The sequence below is a fragment of the Lolium perenne genome, chromosome 4 (assembly GCF_019359855.2).
Source record: "Lolium perenne isolate Kyuss_39 chromosome 4, Kyuss_2.0, whole genome shotgun sequence".
NCBI classification, from domain to species: domain Eukaryota; kingdom Viridiplantae; phylum Streptophyta; class Magnoliopsida; order Poales; family Poaceae; genus Lolium; species Lolium perenne.
In genome coordinates, this window is record NC_067247.2 from 325,450,404 (window position 1) to 325,471,538 (window position 21,135).

General features: G+C 42.8%; 1 protein-coding gene across 5 annotated transcripts; it reads left to right on the forward strand.

The window, feature by feature from the left end:
- Window positions 1-6,055: 6,055 nt before the first annotated feature.
- LOC127296355 (uncharacterized) lies at window positions 6,056-15,296 on the forward strand. Of its 5 annotated transcripts, none has more exons than XM_071819369.1 (4): window positions 6,056-7,313; window positions 7,419-9,165; window positions 9,290-11,368; window positions 14,453-15,296. In XM_071819369.1, the coding sequence occupies exons 1-2, from the start codon at window positions 6,082-6,084 to the stop codon at window positions 7,543-7,545; spliced, it is 1,359 nt and encodes a 452-aa protein (XP_071675470.1). In that variant the 5' UTR covers window positions 6,056-6,081; the 3' UTR covers window positions 7,546-9,165; window positions 9,290-11,368; window positions 14,453-15,296. The 5 variants fall into 5 exon arrangements, with proteins under 5 accessions (XP_071675470.1, XP_071675473.1, XP_071675474.1 ...); XM_071819372.1 differs by having other exon boundaries at window positions 14,560-15,296; XM_071819373.1 differs by having other exon boundaries at window positions 15,043-15,296.
- The last annotated feature ends 5,839 nt before the right edge of the window (window positions 15,297-21,135 follow it).

The following is a 21,135-nucleotide window of genomic DNA, read 5'->3' on the forward strand; positions in this document are numbered from 1 at the left end:
GAAGTGCCCCCGGAAGGCATCTCCATCGACACCACCGCCATCTTCATCGCCGTTGCTGTCTCCCATGATGAGGAGGGAGTAGTTCTCTCTCGAGGCTAAGGGCTCTACCGGTAGCTATGTGGTTCATCTCTCTCCCATGTACTTCAATACAATGATCTCATGAGCTGCCTTACATGATTGAGATCCATATGATGAGCTTTGTATCACTATTAATCTATGTGCTACTCTAGTGATGTTATTAAAGTACTCTATTCCTCCTCCATGATGTAATGTTGACAGTGTATGCATCATGTAGTACTTGGCATAGGCTATGATTGTAATATCTTGTAGATTGTGGAGTTAACTATTACTATGATAGTATTGATGCGATCTATTCCCCCTTTCATAGCCTGACGGTGACAGTGTGCATGCTATGTTAGTACTCGGTATAATTGAAATGGTCTATTATGCACTCTAAGGTTACTTAAATATGAACACCGAATGTTGTGGAGCTTGTTAACTCTGGCTTGAGGGAGCTCTTGTAGCCCTACACAATGAATGGTGTTTGTCATCCAACAAGAGAGTGTAGAGAAAGTAGCATTTATCTATTCAGTTATGTGATCAATGTTGAGAGTGTCCACTAGTGAAAGTATGATCCCTAGGCCTTGTTTCTAAGCATTGAAACACCGTTTCCAACAAGTTCTGTTACATGTTTGCTTGCTGCCATCTTTATTTAAGATTGCTATTACCACTCATATTCATCCATATTACTTGTATTTCACTATCTCTTCGCCGAACTAGTGCACCTATACATCTGACAAGTGTATTAGGTGTGTTGGGGACACAAGAGACTTCTTGTATCGTGATTGCAGGGTTGCTTGAGAGGGATATCTTTGACCTCTTCCTCCCTGAGTTCGATAAACCTTGGGTGATTCACTTAGGGAAACTTGCTGCTGTTCTACAAACCTCTGCTCTTGGAGGTCCAACACTGTCTACAGTAATAGAAGCGTGCGTAGACATCAACGCACTGTAGCGCCTGTTCCGTTCCTTCATAGTCAAAATACACTTTTACCCCTTATCCACGTGTACAGCATCCATCTCAAAATTATTCCATCCAACGGTGCGTCGATTCGCCAATTATCTATTTAAGGTCTTCTTCTTCCTCCGTTCATCCTTTCGCTTGCGCCGCACCTCTGCTCTCCTCTCCAAAAATCCTCCATTGCACCCAACACTTCCTGAGATCAGCCACACTCGCACTCTCGCCTACGCCATTGTTGATGCCACCACGCGCACGGCTCACCAGGCACAGCACTCATGAGTCAAAGATGGCGGCGGAAGATCTGGAGTGGGAGAGATCCAAGATTTCGAATCAAGACCTCATCCTGATGAAGAAGCTCGGGTTAATGAAGAAGAAGGACGCGCTGCGCTTCCCCAGCGAGGAAAGCTATCCATCGCCTCCTATCGAGTATCGGGTCAGTTTTGTTGACCATCTTATCCGTGGCCTCTCTTCCCCCATTCACGATTTCCTCCGCGGTCTTCTTTTTGTTTACAGGTTGCAGCTGCATCAGCTGACTCCCAATTCCATCCTCCATGTCTCTATTTTCATTACTCCATCCTTCATCTTAGCCTGGAACATTATCCCCACGGTCGGCGCCAATTGACAAGGGATTAACTTATCAATGCCTACGTATTGTAGACTAGGGTTTAGTCGGAAGTAGAGGGCAAGTAGATCTCGAAGGTTTCAGCCGAAAAGTGCTCGACGATTATGAGAACTAGGGTTGCGTGAAACAATGAGTCGTGGGCCTTCGGTAAACCCCGGGTACCATCTTTGGCAGGCCCATTGGGGATCCCTATGTCAGGCGGAACGGCGGGAGTTTAACCGGTCGGAGGGAGCGTGCAAGCGCAGCGCACGCCGGTGGACGAACTGGGGGCTCACGCCCCTAGGCAAGCGAGCAACGGCGGCGAGTGCTCCTCCTCCGGCGGTTCGAGCCCCCCCTCCCGCGCCCGCCCGTCTATATGTGTTCATCGATGAATTCTCCTGCGAGATTTCAATTCCATTTATTTCAGTTCGTGTTTTACGGTTTCTGATCTGCACGATTGGAAAAATCATCCTAAGCCACGTTTTCGGGGGACTGAATAGAGCTTTTTCGGTCCGATTTTTTCGGTTATTGTTAGAGATGCTCTTAAACTGCATAATTGATAAGATAAGATTGTTTTGTATAGGAGTTTCCCTAACAATAGGTCTTTTTTTAGGGAAGACTAACAATAGTTGATAGCACTGAAATATGTATATCATGGTTTGGCTAGATGTGCTAGGTCAGTTTTTTTCTGAAGCCCGAATGTGTTTTGTTAGTACTATTCGGAGCTTTTCTTATCTTAACCATAAGCTTGTCCACTTCAGCTGTCTCGGTCCCCAATAACTTGTTCTTCCAATACCATTTTACCTTAATTTCCTCAACAATCGAGAAATTTGGAATTTCATTATACTGAAGGCCAGTCTTCACATTTTTTATATAAAACTATTTGTGTCGCCAATTCTGGAGAGAGGATGGCAATTAAAAGTTAAAGTACTCATCTGATTTATCAGATATCGCAACACCTCCAACCTCATAGGTGCCTTCTCAATCTTCATGCCTCTTCACCATGTGGAGATATTTCCAAGACCCCGGTGGGGACTAGATACCAAGATAGCATTTGCTCACCATGATAAAACACGCAATAGGATGTTTGCACCCCATCTCGACTCGCGCTTGCCGCGAATATGTGCAATTATTGACTTACTCTTTATCATTGCGTATTTGACGGTACTCCGGTGAGGGGATCCTCACAGATGCGAGAGAGGGGTCATAGGGCGAGGAGTCATCAGGACACGGACACACGAGCTACCCAGCTTTGGAAACTGGAATTATTGGGCAACTTGCGCGAGATTACACCAGGGTCCCGCATATAAAAGCTTCGATTTAGTGTTTACAAGGGTAGAGATCTTACCGGATACGGGTAAGCCTAGACTACGATAAGTATTTCTTGCCGTGTATGTCACGGATCTGACCGACCTTCACCATGGGTTGGACACGATAGCTTGTCTCCGGGTCGGATCCCACCCTTGTTGTTATCCGACAATTGGGCCGTCTGGTTGGGCCAAAGGCCTCACCACCATCTATAGGTTATCTGGCCTTGCCGGAATCAAGACCCTATCACGGTATACCTAGTTAGCATATCCACGATACTTTTGATGTTGACCTGAGACTGGTCGTGTGGCAAAGTGCTAGAGGATTTGGATTTATACGTAAGATATGGTGTAGTCTCAAGATCCAAACGTCCGCATCTAAGAAAATCTCCTTCTTCATAAGATGAATGATGAAGAAAGTCCTCGCGTGCTATCAAATATTGGAAAATCTCCCATACTTGGAGAGAAGCAAACCAACCGGCCGATTTGCAATTGACTATGCTTAGTAGTTGACATCTTTGGTCTTCACATTTTCCCTTCCATTTTGTAAAGTTAGTAGAAGACAACATATACGGTAAATTTATGAATGCCAATATTCATTTTGCACATTAATACACGTAAATCCCAAAGTAAACCCCATGAACATGTGCAGACTATTGTACCAGTCTTCTTCATGTGCAGACTATTGTACCAGTCTTCTTCATGTGCAGACTATTGTACCAGTCTTCTCTCCTTAGACCACACGATTTGAACCAATGTCCTAGTTATTTTATCGCTAACCATTATATATTTATGTGGGTCATGTGCGAGTTGAAATATTTATATTAAACATTTTTACTTTGTAATAACTCATTTTATTGTTAAATATATGTTGTTTTCATTGATGCGTCCCTAGAGACGTCGGCATTTAAAATATAACCAACATAGTTAACAATCTAAACAACACTCATGTGTTAGTTACATATTTTATATACTTCTAATACTTATCATTATAAATAAAATTTTGGTGCTAAACTAAATTTTATTTTATCGCAAATAAATATTTTGTAATTACTAGCAATTTTGAAAGTTTCTATTGTTACTAGCGATTCTGAGCAATCCCATATTATAACATTTAGTCTATAGATTAATATATTCCCCTTTGTGTTTCATGTGTTTGTTTATGTTGTTTTTCATAGCATTTATAAATATCGAACCGGCCTCGTGGAACATTTTAGAGTGTATGCATCTACCAAATAATTTAAGAGATATTTGTAAAGCGCAAATACTCTAGAATTTGAACTTCCACAAAGTAGGGTGCAATTCTTTTGGTTTTTATTAATTGTTTCTATAAATTTGCAAGCGATAATTAATTGTGTATAACTTTCAAAGATGCATAAAACTAGTCCTCTCCCTCGAATAAACCAATTGAATGGATTATTATGTGTTCACATGCTTATTTACAAGATTATATATATCACACACCAAAATACATGTACAACCGTGTTGCTGTATTGTTTGTGCCTTCTATTACACACATACACATATATACCTTTTTTGACATGTTTAGGTAGGGCCTATGTTCTGCACAAATAAAAAGTTGGGCCTATGTTAGTAGTCGCTTATTTCCCTAGGCGACCTTATCCCAACCCTATATTTTTTCCAAATAATACATCATACTATCTAAGATTCCAAATGCTCATATGTGAACTTTCCAAAATAACATGTTTGGTAGTCCAAGATCCCTCATTAAAAAGATAGTCATTACGAGTTTCTCAAAGTATTGTAGCGCCCTCTAGTGGCTTGCTCTATCCTCGACGACGCCTTCTTTCCCATGGCTCCCTGGCGATTACGCCGGTGGCTCGGGTGGTGGCTTAGGGGATATCTTTGCCCAGTTGTGTCGTCGAGAGGGAGTGATTAGGGAGGGAGGGGGAGAGAGAGGGAGAGAGAGAGAGAGAGAGAGAGAGAGAGAGAAGGGAGTGGGATCTCTAATGATGATGAGGTGCAAAGTGGGATGGGGAGGAGATGAATCATGGTCATGGCAAAGGATATGAATGGGGAAAGACATGGGAATCGATCGATCGAGAGAGAGAGGGAGAGGTTTGTCCCCACAGGGGCAACGCCTATCATAGAATGACTATGTCGATTCTGACGGTAAAGAAGCTCCTTAGATGAAAAACATATTTAGTTGTTCATAAGAAAACTTGAAATACTTCCAAATATACATGTACCCACTCATGTAGCGTGTAGGTATTACTGCATGTGCTTGTAAATTTATGTGCGTGGTAAACTTTTCTTTTGGGTCCTACGGAAAGTTTGAATTGGTAAATAAAGGTTATATTTTGATATTTTTTTTGCTCAAATAGTTCAAAAAGCAAAGGTTTTCAGTGGTACTGAGATGTGCAAAAGCAACTTTTTCCTTTTTTGTCAACAAACAGAATCCATTGAAACTAATGATTCTCAATATACGTACAATCAATTGCTAGTGATCCGAGTTCAATGGATTCACTTGCACAAAGAGAGAAATCACACATCACTGCTCCCAACTCCAAACAAAGGATCTACATAGCTTGATTATATTTACCATATGACCAGGTTAATCTAGGTGCGTACCCACATTGAGCATCCAGATGTCACATGACACTGGGTAAAAATTGATTTTATTAATTTTTAAGTGAAAAAATCGTGTGACTTAGACGGTGACACTCGGTCAATTTTGTTTTAGGTCCGTCCCTGATCGTCGGACAACACCAAGATTCCAATCACCGCAGTGCTAACACATTCACTTCAATGAAGTTACTAATTTTCAGTTTACTGAGAGACCATTGAATTTCAGTTACAACATCTATTTAATAGCAACTAATGGTTAACATGAATCACGAAGTAATCTTAGGATTTGGGTATTTGACATGTTGTAATTCATGGGCATTTTTCTCATAGATAATATTATAACTTATAGCTAGCATGAATTAGGCAATTATAAGCTACGAGTTGACTGGGAATTAAGCTGAGATTTAGAATTAGAAAACCATCACTTCGAAACTCTGTTTATATCCGCCAAGGAAAAAAAAAACATCAGCAATTCAATTTGAGCCGGACTGGGCCCATATAGCCGGGGAAACAGAAACGGAAACGGGAACGGAACGGAGAAACAGGATCGAGGAAACCAATCGAGGATGCAAATCCAAGAATCCCCGGCCGGGATGTCGCCGGAGACGGTGGCTGGAAGGAAGCGCAAAGGCGCCTCCCTGGCACCGCTCGCTCCCAGCAAGCGCCCGGCGAGGGCAAGCGGTGGCTGGGCGTCCCTGCCCACCGACATAGTCTTCCTCGTCCTACGCCGGGTTCTAGCCGGCGGCGACATTGTGGACTACATCTCCTTCCGCGGCGTCTGCTTCTACTGGCGCGCCTGCACTCCCCCGCCGGGCAACCCCACTCTACGGGACCCGCGCCTCCGCCCGCGCGACTGGGTGGCGCTGTGCGACGGCGACGCGGTCCGCCCCGACGACGCCTGCGAGATCCCCTTCTTCAACACGCGAACGGCTAGGCGCATCCGGGTCCACCTGCCGGAGCTCCGGCGCTACAGGATCGTCGGATTCACCGACGGCCTCGTCATCCTCCTGCACAAGAGCACCACCGCGGTCCGCGTGGTCCACCCCTTCACGCGCGCCGCCGTCGATCTCCCGCCCCTCGTCCGCGTGTACCGCAAGGAGGTCGGGCAGTATAAGTACCCCATGCTCCAGATGGTCGCCGTGGTATGCGGCGGCGCCAACTCCATCGCCGTCGCGGTCTGGTTCCCGTCGAAGACGGTGGTGCTCGCTGCGGAGCCAGATGATACAGACTGGAAGGTGATCTATCGAGGCACTTGTTTCATGACCATGTTACCGTTCCAAGGAAAGGTCTACGCCATCTTGTGGGGCTCGAGGGCGATCCTGCAGCTATATCCTCCATCGCTCGAGGTCGAGGGCTCTCCGGTGGTGGTTGCTCATATTCCAGACGATATCAACCTCAACTTCAAGGTTTTCATGGTGGAGTCTGGTGGACAAATGTTGCTCGCTGTCTATCCACCTGGCCACTCAGGCTTCAGGCTCTATGAAGTGCACTTGCGCTTGCGCAACAGCACCGGCACCGGCGAGCTGATTAGGGTGGACAGCCTAGGTGATCGCGCGCTGTTCCTCGGCACGGATCGATGCCTCTCTGTTTCGACCAGGGGCCTCCCTTCTCTGAGGGGCAACTCCATATACTTCTCTTTAGTCGGCAGCCCTGTCGTGCTGCACCCGCTGGGGACTGAATCGTCGGAGGACTTGGCAAAGCACTGCCAGATACACAACATGGTGGATAGGATCCGCCCCTCCGTGCGCCCCTTCACCATTGTTGATCATCTTTTCACCTACTGCCATCCTCGTCAGTGGTAAGCTTCTTATAGCCACAGTTTCTTTCCTTGCATCCACAGTTCCGCGCAACAGTGAATGTACGTCTGAAGTTCTGATGGTCTTCTCTTCCAAAACATGTGTAGGGCTGAAGGACTCATGTTCCACGAGTTCCACAATATACCTAAATCTTTCAAGGAGCTGCGGGGCAGCATCGAGGCAAAAAATTCAAAACTGCGCATTCCGCCCGTTAGGAGACAGCGAAGAAGTTGAATTCAACGTGATACAGCTAGTGCAATTTAAGAGTGAGCCAACCTAGTTATCTCTTCTGCGAACAACAATGTGTATAGGTTCTGGAAACATATGCTACAGGAGTGAGGAAGCGAGTCTGAACTCAACAAGGTTCTCGTAACATGCAGATGAAGAGGGGACACTAACCTGAAAACAACTTGCTATACACTAGGAGGCATTGGCGCGGCGGTACGCCACGCCCGTGGTAGCACTTTTTTGGGCATACGTTGTTTGTGTAGTAGTTTTTAAGTGTATGTTTGATGAACTGCAGAGCAGTGGATCGGAAGAGTAACACCGTAACAATCGAGGAATGTAGTAGGGCGAGGTGATTGTTGTGCTTACTCAGTAGCCTGTATTGTTATCCTCCTCATCCGAGGAGAGGATGATGACAGTCTCCTTGTATGGCGCTAGAAGAGTAGGAGCAGGTCCAGCGATGGCGCCGTTTCTGCTGTGTGCATAGGGTGGAACAGAAAAGTTGAGAGCTAGGGTGCAAAAGTTCGACTGTATAAAAAAAAGGAAGAAGTACATCCATTGCTCATGGAAATGGATCATATATTTCAGTTAAATACATGACAATAAGGCATGCTCATTTTTGTTAGGAAACTCATTATGTGCTTCTCAGACTATGTTAATTATATTGAAATAAGCATTCTTATTTTTCAGGCAAGGAAAACAATATATTAATTAGGAAACCTTAAATATAGCCATTTGCGGGAAAAATCCATCCCAGAAACAATGAATTACTATTCATATTTTTCACACAAGAGAATGTACATTTATTAGAAAATGTGTAGTATAATTTTGCAAAATTTATTAGGCATCAGAAAAACGATTATTTTGGGTATGTTAATAGAAATTCAAGAATTATTGGAAGTAAGTTTATCAATGGATATCTCTCTTTTTTGGAGTGGTTCGCCGCCGACCCCGTGCAACTACAGATACAATCAAAACAGTTATATCTTGATTTGCAAATTCTTACAAAGAAGACGATTTTTTTATATAGAAGAGGGATGGCCGGTTGTGCTGATGTGTGCTGCTTAGACTGCATAATTGATAAGATAAGATTGCTCTGTATAGCTGCTGGACTAACAATAGGTTTTTCTTTTTGAGGGAAGGCTAACAATAGTTGATAGCACTGAAATATATATACCGTGGTTTGGCTAGATATGCTAGGTCAGGATTTTTTTTTGCGGGCAAGTAATATTGGGTCATTCATTCTAACCGTTCCGTTGGTCTTTCACTATTTTGTAATACTCTTTACCTAGTAGTTTTCTCTGAAACCGTGAGCGGCTGAAACGATAATAATCAGAGCAGAAGAGAGGAAAGTGCAGGTGGTCACCACCAGCGACCAAAACAACCAGAGACCCAGAAGGAAAGGTAAGCCGTAGAGAGGAGGAAGAGGAGTTCTAGTTTGTTGACTCCTGGTGCGGCGGAGTCTTGCCGCATGCCGAGATCTGGCACTTGGGCGTCGTCCACCTAGAATGAGCTCCTGGATGCAGAGGAATTGGTCAGCGGTGGCGGACAGAGAGCCATGGAGGGTGGATCGAGGGGAAGGATGGGAGCAACCACTCAAGCTAGTGCGAGCCGATCTCTCGGTGCCTGGTATGTTGCTTAGTATTTACTATAAGTTTGTGTACTGAATGGGTTTTATCTGTGCTGAGATGTACTGAGTTTGACATTCTGAACGGCAATTGAATTTTGTTCTGTGCATGCTCATGATAAACAGAAAACCAACTGCGGACGAAGAGAGGGGAGGGATGCGAGAGTCCGGAGGCAAGTGCAGATTGTGCTGACACCGACTTGTATGTTACCCTTCCTTCTGTAGCTACTGTGAAGCAACATATGCTAGAATCTGTAATGGTAGAAATTTTGTTTCTATCCGTTCTTGTTAGGAGCTGAACCGTCCTGCCTAGATCTGAACTAAAATTGTGGCATTAAGGAAACCAAGGAGCAAAACCTAGAGGAATAGAACAAATATAACACTCTGAAGCATACTTTAACTCATAATTTCAGTTTGGTCATTCTAGTGAAGCTTTCCTTTGGTAGCTTGATTGATAATGAAAAACCGAACGGTTGTAGGTAGTGAAACAGACAGATCACTATAAAGTGGTTTTCCTGTAACAATAAGAAGCGGACATAAAACGGGAAACAGACAGAGCAGCTCCTGATATTGCAGACATATACAGCAACAAACAGTACAAAGAACAAAACTGAAATTGAAACGTACATAAAACAGAGTATTGACTACATGGTTCTCCAACTAGAGTAAGTTCATTATGTCTGTGAGGGGTCCATCTCTCTTAAATAGTCTGAGCACTGAGAATCCATAACTATGATGACAGTCTCCTTGTATGGCGCTAGAAGAGTGGGAGCAGGTCCGGCCATGGCGCCGTTTCTGCTGTGTGCATAGGGCGGAGCAGAAAAGTTGAGAGCTAGGGTGAGCCCTGCATAGTTGTCAAAGGGAACCTAGGGTTCGGGCTCGGGCTCGTCACCGTGTACCATGCTGCAAAAATTCGACAGCCGTAGAAAAAAAGGTAGAAGTACATCCAATTTTGTTGTTGATTATTCATTGCTAATGGAAATGGATCATATATTTCAGTTAAATGCATGACAATAAGGCAGGGCTCATTTTTGTTATGAAACTCATTATGTGCTTCTCAGACTATGTTGATTAGATTGAAATAAGCATTCTTATTTTTTAGGCAAGGAAAATGATATATTAATTAGAAAACCTTAAATAAAACTAATTGAGGAAAAATTATATCCATCGCAGAAACAATGAATTAGTATTCATATTATTCACACAAGAGAGGGTACTTTTATTAGAAAATGAAGAATATAATTGTTTTGCAAAATTTAGGAGGCTTCACAAAAACAATTATTTTGGGTTTGTTAACAGATATTCAAGAATTACTGGATGTAAGTTTACCAATGGTTTTCTCTCTTTTTTAGAGTGGTTGGCTGCTGCGCCCGTGCAACTTCTGATACAATGAAAGCCGTTATAACTTAATTTGCAAATTCTTATGTGTGATGTTAAGAAACGAAGAAGACGATTTTTTTATATAGAAGAGGGATGGCCGGTTGTGCTAATAAGATAAGATTGCTCTGTATAGCTGCTGGACTAACAGTAGGTTTTTTTAGGCTGCATAATTGATAAGATAAGATTGCTCTGTATAGCTGCTGGACTAACAATAGGTTTTTTTTACGGAAGACTAACAATGGTTGATAGCACTGAAATATGTATCGTGGTTTGGCTAGATGTGCTAGGTCAGTTTTTTTTCTGAAGCCCGAATGTGTTTTTCTCAGTACTATCTCGGAGCTTTTTGATTTTATATACACTTTTCCTAAATAGCAGCTAGCTGTTTTACAATTCGTCAACAGTCACTTTTTGGACCGTCCGATGCGTGTCCATGTGTCCAGATCTTGGAGCTTGCTTTCGCTCTTCCTTTTCTCGTTCTGGGTTGGCTGGGCTTGACTCTTGAGTCAAAGTCCTTTCCCTCAGGTGTCCCTTTTTTCGAATTTTCATTTCCCTGTGGCGTGTCTGTCTCGGAAGAGAAGTGGAGCGCGAGAGAGAAGAGAGAGCAGCGTCGCATGGCGAAGATGCTGCTGGCGAGCCCACAGTCGCTGCGCTTGGGGGCGGAAGGAGCTCTGCTTTCCAGGCATAGTCTACCCTCTTCGAAGGCAGAGTTGTGTCCGCAGCGTGGTCAGGCGGCTCTAGGGAGCGTTGGGGACCGCGAGCATGTCCGATGGTGGCGGAGAGAGCTGCTGTTCTCGAGCATGGAAGACATGGCCGCCGCCTGTGGCAGTACTGCCTCTCTCTCTTCTCAAGTATTTTTGTGTTTCAGTTTTGTTGTAGATCTACTTGATTTTGCTACGCTGACCTATACTGTGTTTAGTTTCGTTGCAAATTCCTCTCTAACTTTCTTGTTTTGGGGCGCTGTTGCTGCTGATGTCCTCTAGGGTGGTAAGGGGATTAGATCTAGGATTGTACCATGAGGCAGTTCGTTTTCCATCTGCAGTTGAACCCTCAAACTGACATTTATCACTGCTAGCAAAGGAGCTCTGATGTAGTTGGAGGGCTCTGATTTTGACGGTGGGGTAGCTCGTATTGGAGTTCTTCCCCATTCAGTCCAGTGTTCCTCAGTCGATGTTTGGGGTATATGTTCAGGTTTTCGTATAAGGGGGTGCGCAAACTTTGTTGATATATATTATGCTTTACTTGATTTGAGGTCAGGTTGATTGGGTAGCTCGATTTGTGAGTTCGTCCTCATTAGGTTCAGTATTCCTTGTGCGAGTTTGATCTCTCTGTTAGTTTAGGTTTAGTTTTGGGTGCAAGCTTTGTTGATTTATATTGCTAATGTATCCATCAGCCATCAGATTCAGGTGTTTGCAGCCTGCTGTTTGATTACTTGTTTCAGTTATGTGCCTCAGCGCACATCTTTTTGTACATGACCAAGCAAGAAGTCCATGAATGACCTGCCCTGCACTGGCTTATACTGTGTTCAGTTTTGCTGTTTCGAGTGCATGTGCTCTGTTAAATGTGCTTCATAAGATTTTTGTAGGTTTGTGTTTCTCCATGTGTTCTTTTTTGCAACAAAAAAGATATATATTAATTCATGACAATACTACAATCTTTTTGCTTACTAGAACTGAAAATCCAGAACTGTGTGATTCTTGACTCCTTCCAATCTTTGCTATGACATGCCTGACTTCATTTTGGCTTCTGTCTATCTGTTTGATTGTTATCTCTCTTTCTCTAAAACCTTCTTTTATAGTACGAGTGATTGATCTTGTGTTTATCTTTCCCGTATGCCAAGATCATGCTCATCGCCATGGCACAGTCCATCTCCAGGTCGATCACCTCCACCGACCTGTTAAGCGCCAACTTCAGTCTTTCATCGCAGGCTTCCATCTCTGCTTTTAACACCGACGCACAGTTCTGCTTCAGCCTACCTCGTGGTGGCCTCTCCCACTGTTTCAGGGATATTAGCCTCTGATCCTTTCCATCCTCTTCGCTATTCGTCCTGAATATGACGATACCTGCTTACCCTTATATGCGTCAGTACCTAGATGTTGTTTAATCATCAGCAAGGTATCAACATAGCTACATAGGAATAGCTTTTTAAGCTTCAAGCGGTGGTACTGCTTTGTCATGTGTCAGTTCATTATGCATGCGCCAGCGTCTCCATCGCACCATCAAGACCATCATTCGTTGTGTCACATTTAGTTTGGCTAGCAGATGAAGCACCTACTTCTTCCTGAATTCTCTAACATTTCATCAGATGTTAAATGCCAACTTTATCTCATGTTGTGCCATAAATCGTTCTGAAGTTTCTCCATAAGTTTGTTCTCATGGATGTTTCCTAGTTGTGATTTTTGATATCAGATGTTTGCATGCTGTTATTTTGTGTTGAGTTAATTTTGATACTTTAGCATGGGCTCTGAATGTGTATTAAAACGTATTTTGTGTTTGCAGTGATATAAGCATGATGAGGTTTAGTTCTTAACTTTTTTTGTGTAGGTTCATCTATTTCATGGATGTTGTTCATAGTCTTAGTGCCAGACTATCTTTTGTGTGTTTAAATCAATGTTTGATACTTATGTTTTTGTAGCTGACAAACCCCTGCAATATTTTATTGTTGGGTTTAGGGGTGGGTAACTCTGCCTGTCTAGCTGGTTCGAAGCCCGGAAAAAGGAGGAGGATCTGTATTTAGCTTTTCATACGGACTCCGCCTGTCTCTCCTTTCTCATTTGCTACATGAAACTTGTCTTACATTGTATTTCGTCTTCTCAGTATTAATTGGACTTTTTTTTCTTAGTTTACCATTCTCTCAATGTTTGACTCATTCTCTCAGTTTTTAAAATTTTGTCATAAAGATAGAAATTAATTTTCTCAGTGTTTGACTCATATTTATCTCATTATTCAGTCATCTCAATCTTTAGTCTCCAGTCATCATTTGTCAGTTTTCTTATCCATTTGCTATCTTTGTTCAATCTTTTTGCATTTCTTCAGTCCTGATATTTCTTTTTCATTTTTCAGTCATCACCTTAGTTTTAATTCCTTCTCTGTACCACTTATCTCAGTCCTCTTTTCTTATTCGCTCAATCTTCAATCTCAGTTATATTTGCGGAGTCCGTATTATCTGAGTCTTATCATTGCCAGACTCCCAATTTATTCTTCGGTTTCTTTTTTCTTCAGTTTGTGATTTTCTTGTTCTCTATTTCTTTAAGCTATTTATTTTCTCATGTTTCTCTCATTATCAATCATTTTTTCCTGGTTTTCTCTTATTATGTTAGCCTTCATAACTTTTATTCATCGTGTCTTCATTTACTTATTCTCTCAGTTCCTTTATTCTCTTTCTTTAAGCCCTTCATTCATTTTTTAGGTTTCTCTCATTCTCAATCATTATCTTCCTAGTTGTTTCTTATTCTCAATTTTCGTAATTGCTTACTTCTTCAGTTTATCAATTTTGAGTATTGTTCTTCACTCTTTCTTTCCTCATTTTTCAGTCTTCTTATTCTTTTTGCATCTTATTGATTTTTAGTGCAAGCTTGAGGAAAGGAGGAGGGCATTTTTTTTAATTAGTGTAAGCACATGTAGATTGAGATGACCAATTCCTACTTTTGTGTTGATCTCCCCCGCACTGCCTTCATTTAGTACCTACAAAATAAGAAAATGAATCATGAGTGTTAATTTTGAATATATGACACGATTACTTTTAAATTCTTCATTTCTTTAGTTTGCTTTCCCTCTATTTTGATTTTCTTCTTATCAGATTTTATTTCATTTCTTCAGTATTGGTATTGCTCTTCGTTTTCCGGTCAGCACCTTAGTTTTCATTCTTTCTCTGTAGTTATCACTTATGTAAGTCTTCGTTGTTGCTTGTAGGTGGACCTAAACTGGGATATGTCACTTGCAGCAATCTCTGTTATTTCAACCACAACATAACACTCACATTCTAGGGCCGTTAGGTAGATGACATTTTTCTTGCGCAGCTCTGGCCTTGAAGACAGGATATAGCCTCGGCATCTTTTGCTTCACCACAGCTTGGCAAGGTGCTCGCAGTTACAAGGATCATTAAATCTTGCTGGGAGTTTCTAACAACATCACCAAAGCTAGCAAAACCATTGTTAGAACCAAAGTTAGCATTCAGTTTCAGATTACCTTCGACAAGGCTAGTCCATCGATAAGGATTCATTTACGTTTCTCCGTTTGGATTTTCTCCTTGTTATTTTTAATTGCTCATTTAATTTTCTCAGTTTATAATGTCGTTTTTCTCTGTCTTCTATCTTTAGTCATCATAAGTATGTCTTCATCAGTCATTATTCTTAAATGTATCGGTCTTCATTGTCTATTCCTTTATCAGTACTCCTTTTGGGAAGTGATCAGTATATCCGTTTCTTTTTCGTCGGTCAATTTTAGTGTAGTATTCAGTTTCAAGTAGTCATTTTTCTTCATTCTTTAGTTGATAAATTTAGATGCAAGGAGGAATTGGAACACATGCTCCCTTCTGTCTATGCTCTGATGGGAGGACAATCTGCTGCGGTTGGGATGCGTTTGCCATGCGGCATGATCTGGTAGCTGGGAGCGTTGTGATGATGGTCTTCTACATCAACAATGCAATGGTTTAATTGAATTTTTTCCCACATGCTTTGATGAGCTTTTGGAGATTTCCCAAGCACAGTTTGAGTTGCTACTTTATATTGCTATAATCTGAAATAAGCCAAGTTTAGTCGGGTTTGTGGTGCATTTTGTACTGTTATAAACTGAGATCAGTGTGTGTCATATTGAGGTCCTCAGTTCTTAATAAGGGCATTGGCAAGACTATAACCTCATTTAGAAGCATACAAGTTATCTGAAAAATTCAGGTTCCATAGGTTGATTCAGTCACTGGCAGAAGCAAGCAGATAGGAGTATGCCTCAGAACGAAGTTGTTGTTGTCCAAGTACGCCATATTGCTGATCTTGTTTGTCTTTTCATCTTCTCTTCTTTTTATACTCTGATTTCTTCCTCTTTCTATGCATTTCATCTTGACTGGTTCTTCCATCTCAGTTCGGTTTTTTTTCTCTTCTATTTTCTTTCTGAGAGATTCGTCGATCTCATCCCCCAGATTTGGAACAGCGGCACAGATGGTGGAGCTGATCGGGGCTGGGCTAATGGCGTCAGGTCGAATTTCCTGGAGTAGAAGATGGTCCGGGGTGGGCGAATGGCGTCAGGGTTTTGCTGGGCTTTTCTCTTAGGTGTAGGTTTCGTGGGCCATGTTTTGCAGGGTGTTTTTGTTGGTGCTTCAACTAGGGTGATTGACGGGGTTTTTGACCCTGCGATCCTGGAGGCGATGGCGTGTGCTGAAGGTTTGTCACTGGCTCAAGATCTACAACTGCAGCGTATTTGTCTAGCTTCAGACTGTCTAGAAGTGGTGCAGAGTGTGATGGCTTCATCTATGGGAAAGTACGGTATAATTATAAAGGAGATCAAGGCAAGGAAAGCGGCTTTCGATGAGGTACAAATTTGTCACGAAGGTAGAAAGAATAATACAGAGGCGCACATGCTTGCTCGCAATGCTGTTTCTGATGTTGTGGGGCGCCGTCTGTGGCTTTTGAACCCCCCTGATCATGTACCTCATACTATTTCTTTCGATGAATAAAGCCGTTTTAAACCCTCAAAAAAAAAAAAAAAGACTGAAGAAAAGCTACCCCGAACTCAAAAAAATCTGGAACTAATTTGTGGGCTGGTAGAACAAACTTAGGCCGGGCATGCTCCTGTTGTTATAACTCAGTACAGCTGTCAATATCTCATTGATTGAAAATGTGTCTGTTTCCGAATGGAGAAACAGGCAGCTGCTAGATAGTCACATAAGCTCGTCGACTTCTGCTGTCTTAGTCGTTAGTCCCCACTAATTCTTCCAAGACCGTTTTGCCATAGTTTTCTCAACAATCGAGAAAGTTGGGAATCCATTAGACTGAAGGCCGGTCTTCACAATTTTGATATAAAATCATTTGTGTCGCCAATCCTGATTTAATAGATATCGCAACACACATTTTTTTTCGAAATGGGATCAACCTCTGCATCAATAGATGCACACGGCCTTTCTTTTATTGCAACACACAAATATATCATTCAATTATTACAATCATGAATCGGATAAGGTTGAGACAAAGAGCACTAAACATTAGCAATCCTATTAATATGCCGCCACCCTAGAAGTCCTGAGCAACCACCAGCAACCGGTTGCATCCAGTAACCATATCGCCCCGCTGATTGGGTCCACTGCGTAGCTCGGCGAACAACCTGCAAAAAATTAATTCCCTTTTGTTTGTTAAACACAATATTATTTCTGCTTGTCCAAATAGCCCAACACAAAACTGAAACGCCAATACATATCTTAGCTTTATCGATTTTATGCACTCCATTCAACCAGTTACCAAACATATTAGTAATATTAGAAGGTGGTGGAATATTGTATGTCAAATAAACCATACGCCAAACAATTTTTGCAAAAGGAGAAGCAAGAAACAGATGGTTTTTCATTAGAATCACAAAAGCAACACTTTTGACACTCATTTCAATTTCGTTTTGCCAAATTATCTTTAGTTGACAACACTTTGTTATTAAGAAATCACATAAATATTTTAATTTTTAAAGGGATTTTAAGCTTCCATAAGTATTTACAAAGAAATCTTGTATGACCATTCATCAAATCAAGATAATAAGATTTAACCGTAAACACCCCAGAATCAGTTAGGTTCCATACAAACCGATCTGACTCATTAGACAAATTAACTGACATCAGCCTTTGACATAGGTGCCAACCATTCATTCTATTTGTGATCGTTGAGACCTCTTCTAAAACATATATTAAGAGGGGTCTGAGCTAGGACAGTTGCCACCAAAATATTTTTGTACTGAACTATGTTATATAACGAAGGATATTGTTATGCAAGAGAAGTATTCCCCAACCATACGTCTTCTCAGAAACGTACGGTTGAACCATCTCCAATTTTAAATGATCCTCTACCGAAAAAGTTTTGCTTCACACGCATGAGACCTTTCTAAAAAAGAGAATCCGTAGGTTTAACTTCAACTTGAGCGAGGGTTTTATATTTAAGGTATTTGTTGTATAACATTTGCTGCCACATATCTTCTTTCGTTAAAAGTTTAAACAATCATTTGCTGAGTAAACATTTATTTTTAATTTCAAGAACCTCTATACCAAGCCTGTCACTCCCCGAGACCGGGCCTGGACGAGACAGCCGCCGCGCGCCTATAAACCGAGAGGCTTATACTCGCGCAAGGCTAAAAATGCAGGCAAAAACCAGCACAGTGAATCTCGAGAATCTCAACTACGCATCTTTACAGATTTCTTTACAATTACATAGGAATTACAACTAGATTCTCTATATCGCTTCCCACCCGCTGGTCGTGCCTAAACATCCGCCGACGAGGTCTTCTTCGATGACGACATCTGTGTCTAAAAAATATAGGGGAGATGATGAGTACGACAAGTCATACTCAACAAACCGATTATACACAATCATATAAATTGTAAAACATAAAAACAAAAGGTGATTAAAGTATTAGGCATATTAAAAACCCATGGTGCCACACATGAAAGTAAGTTTCCCTACCCGGGAATCACAGGGGTGAAATTCACACTTTTACACTCTGCAGAGGGGTACTCCGACATCGACAACCTCAACTAACACCACACAGGCGCTAGAGGAGCAGAGCCCTTTAGCCCACTAGAACCCGGACACCTGAACTTACTGATGTCGATCGCTCCTACGGATCCATCATCGACACGTTCCACAACAAGGCCGTCCCTAGAGGAGAACTCAGTCAGTCCCATACCTAAACTGTGACCGATACAATATGTTTACCTTCGTAGCACCAAGTTTTATTTTATAAAAACACTTACTGTTATTTCTTACGATGCTCACTTTCCAAAATCATACTCATGCTAAATACCCGGTTCGTATTGATGGCTCCAGCGGATCCATCACCACATACCGACACCGACGTATTAATCCACAAATACTTCAGCGGAAAGTTCACATATCTCTACCAAATACTATATCATCAATTCTAACAGCAAAATATATTCTACAAAATATGAGAGGGTATAAACAGCTTGCCTCGGGTAAACGATATTTGTCTCGGCAAGAAATTCAGATCAATGGACAGCTTCAAATATAGAACAGCACATATAAACCGATGGCTGAGAACTGAGCTCCAGCTCAGTGGCAAGGCAAGGCGAGTGCGCAGCCAGCCCACCCGGGTTCGAATTCCCATCACGCGGTAATTTCGCGGGAGGGGCGAACTTTAATCAGGTTATCATCCTAGCGTCCATCCGCGGGGAGAGTCTCATTTCTACCTAAACAACGTAAAGCCAAGGGAGAGATTATTCCCCCGTTGGTCAACGTTTTATATAAACCGATGGCAGTATCTTCCATTCCACGCACCGGCTCTACTCTATAATTCAGCCGCACCACCTCCTAACCTCCTCCTCTATTTCAGCTCATCCAACATAAACCCAGAACGTGGCTATATATATATATATATCTAACTCTCACACAATATTCTTTCAACTCAACCGTAGAAATCTCTCGGTTTGTCTCAATCTCTGACTCTCAGCTCTAGTTCTAGTCTCACGATGGATGAGTCGATTGAAGCTCGGAAGTGCAGCAGCGCTAACCTATTTATAGGATGAGGCAGCAGCGTCGGCTCGCTACAAAAATATCTAGTGTGGCCGCTTTGCTGACTAGACGCTGCCCAAACTATCTCTTGCCTACTAAAAATATCTGTGCCGCTCGCAGCATCGACTAAACTATGGAGCAGAGTAATCAACTAACTAACTTGCCTGGCCACCATGCAGCGTGCACACGCACGAGAGCTTCACTACCCTACTGCCAACAAGACAAGGTATCTACTACTATGATGCCACGTTGCATCACCTGACCAATCAGCTCACGTTGCTAGTCATGCACTCATGCATGTTCCTCCAACACCAAGCCACACGTAGTCTCTTCAATATTAAATTAACATTTCAACTTGGCTTGTACTACTAGCTGTTGAAATATTGGGCCCACTTTTAGTGGCCCAAATTAGATTTCAGTTTTTCCTATAAATCTCAAAGCCCACATAGTGGCAGCCTTGTGAGTTTGAGCTCAAGTTGGTGGCAGCTCACTAGGGAGTGGCAAGAGGTGGGAAGTTTAGTCCCACATGGAAAGTTGGGAGGAAGTTAGACCACCTTATAAGGTGCGTTGTTCCACCACTAGTAAGTGAGTGAGAATAGGAGTGCTACACGCGCGCGCTTCTCCTCCTCGCTCGCTCGTCTCGACTCGACTCGACTCGACACGTCACGACACGACGCGCGCGCGCGCGCCGCGCTCGTGGTGAGTGGATTGAGCCTCGAGCCGAGAGAACAGAGTCCTAGACGGACGCGTCGCAGTTAGTCGGTTCGGGTCGCTCCCGGATCGTGGGCTATCTGTAACCGACTCGAAATGTTCGTGCGACGTGGGTGTGGCCCACGTTGCCTAGGGTTTCCCGAGCCTATATAATCTCTTGCCCGGCTACCGCAGAAATACATCTAACATACGAGTTAGGGTTTCCACCTCTCTCTGCTTGCGCCGCCATCGTAGCCTACTCCATCCCGCGCGCCGACGTGCATCGGCGAACGGGAGAGCAGGTCTCCGGAACCGCTTGTCCTTGCGATCCTGTACGGGAGAGGGCGAATTAGGTTTTTGGGAAGCGCTCTGCGCGACTGCTCAAGCTCTTCATCACGGGTCGCCTTCCGTCCAAGTCGGGCGGTGCTGCCTACCGTCGTCTTCAACGCCATCTACTTCGACCCATCGTCCCCGTCGTCAACAACGTTGTCATCAACAACGTTACTGCCGCGACATCATCTGCTACACCTCCACCGCCACCTCCACCAGATCGGTACGTGCGACATATCTCGATCTGTTTAGCGATGGATGTTGTACTGTTTGCTATGCTACTGTTCATGTTGATCACTACATCTAGTATGTTCAAGTTTCACATGTTAGTAGTTACTGTCGTCATGCTTAATATTCTGGAATTAATCATGGAAATTGTGCCTATTTATCCAACAATCCAAAAACCTAATTGTAGGCAATTTCCTGAGTTAACAATGGCTGGTTTTTCCGATGCACTGAGGCCGGATAAGTTTACCGGTGTGCACTTTAAGAGGTGGCAGTATAAGGCCATGCTCTGGCTTACTCATCTGAAAGTGTTCGATGTTACTGATGGTTTACCTGAAGGAACTATATCTGACCAAGATCAGAACAAGTTCAAGGAAAACAATACTCTCTTTGTCGGATGCGTTCTGAGTATTCTTGCTGATCGTCTGTGTGATGTGTACATGCACATAACAGATGGTAAAGAGCTCTGGGAGGCACTGAATGCTAAGTTCGGTGCAACCGATGCAGCGATGAACTGTACATCATGGACAACTTCCATGACATCTGGATGTTTAACAACAGTTATTTAGTCGAACAAGCTCATGAGATACAGTGCATTGCGAAAGAGCTTGAGCTCCTTAAGTGTGCCTTACC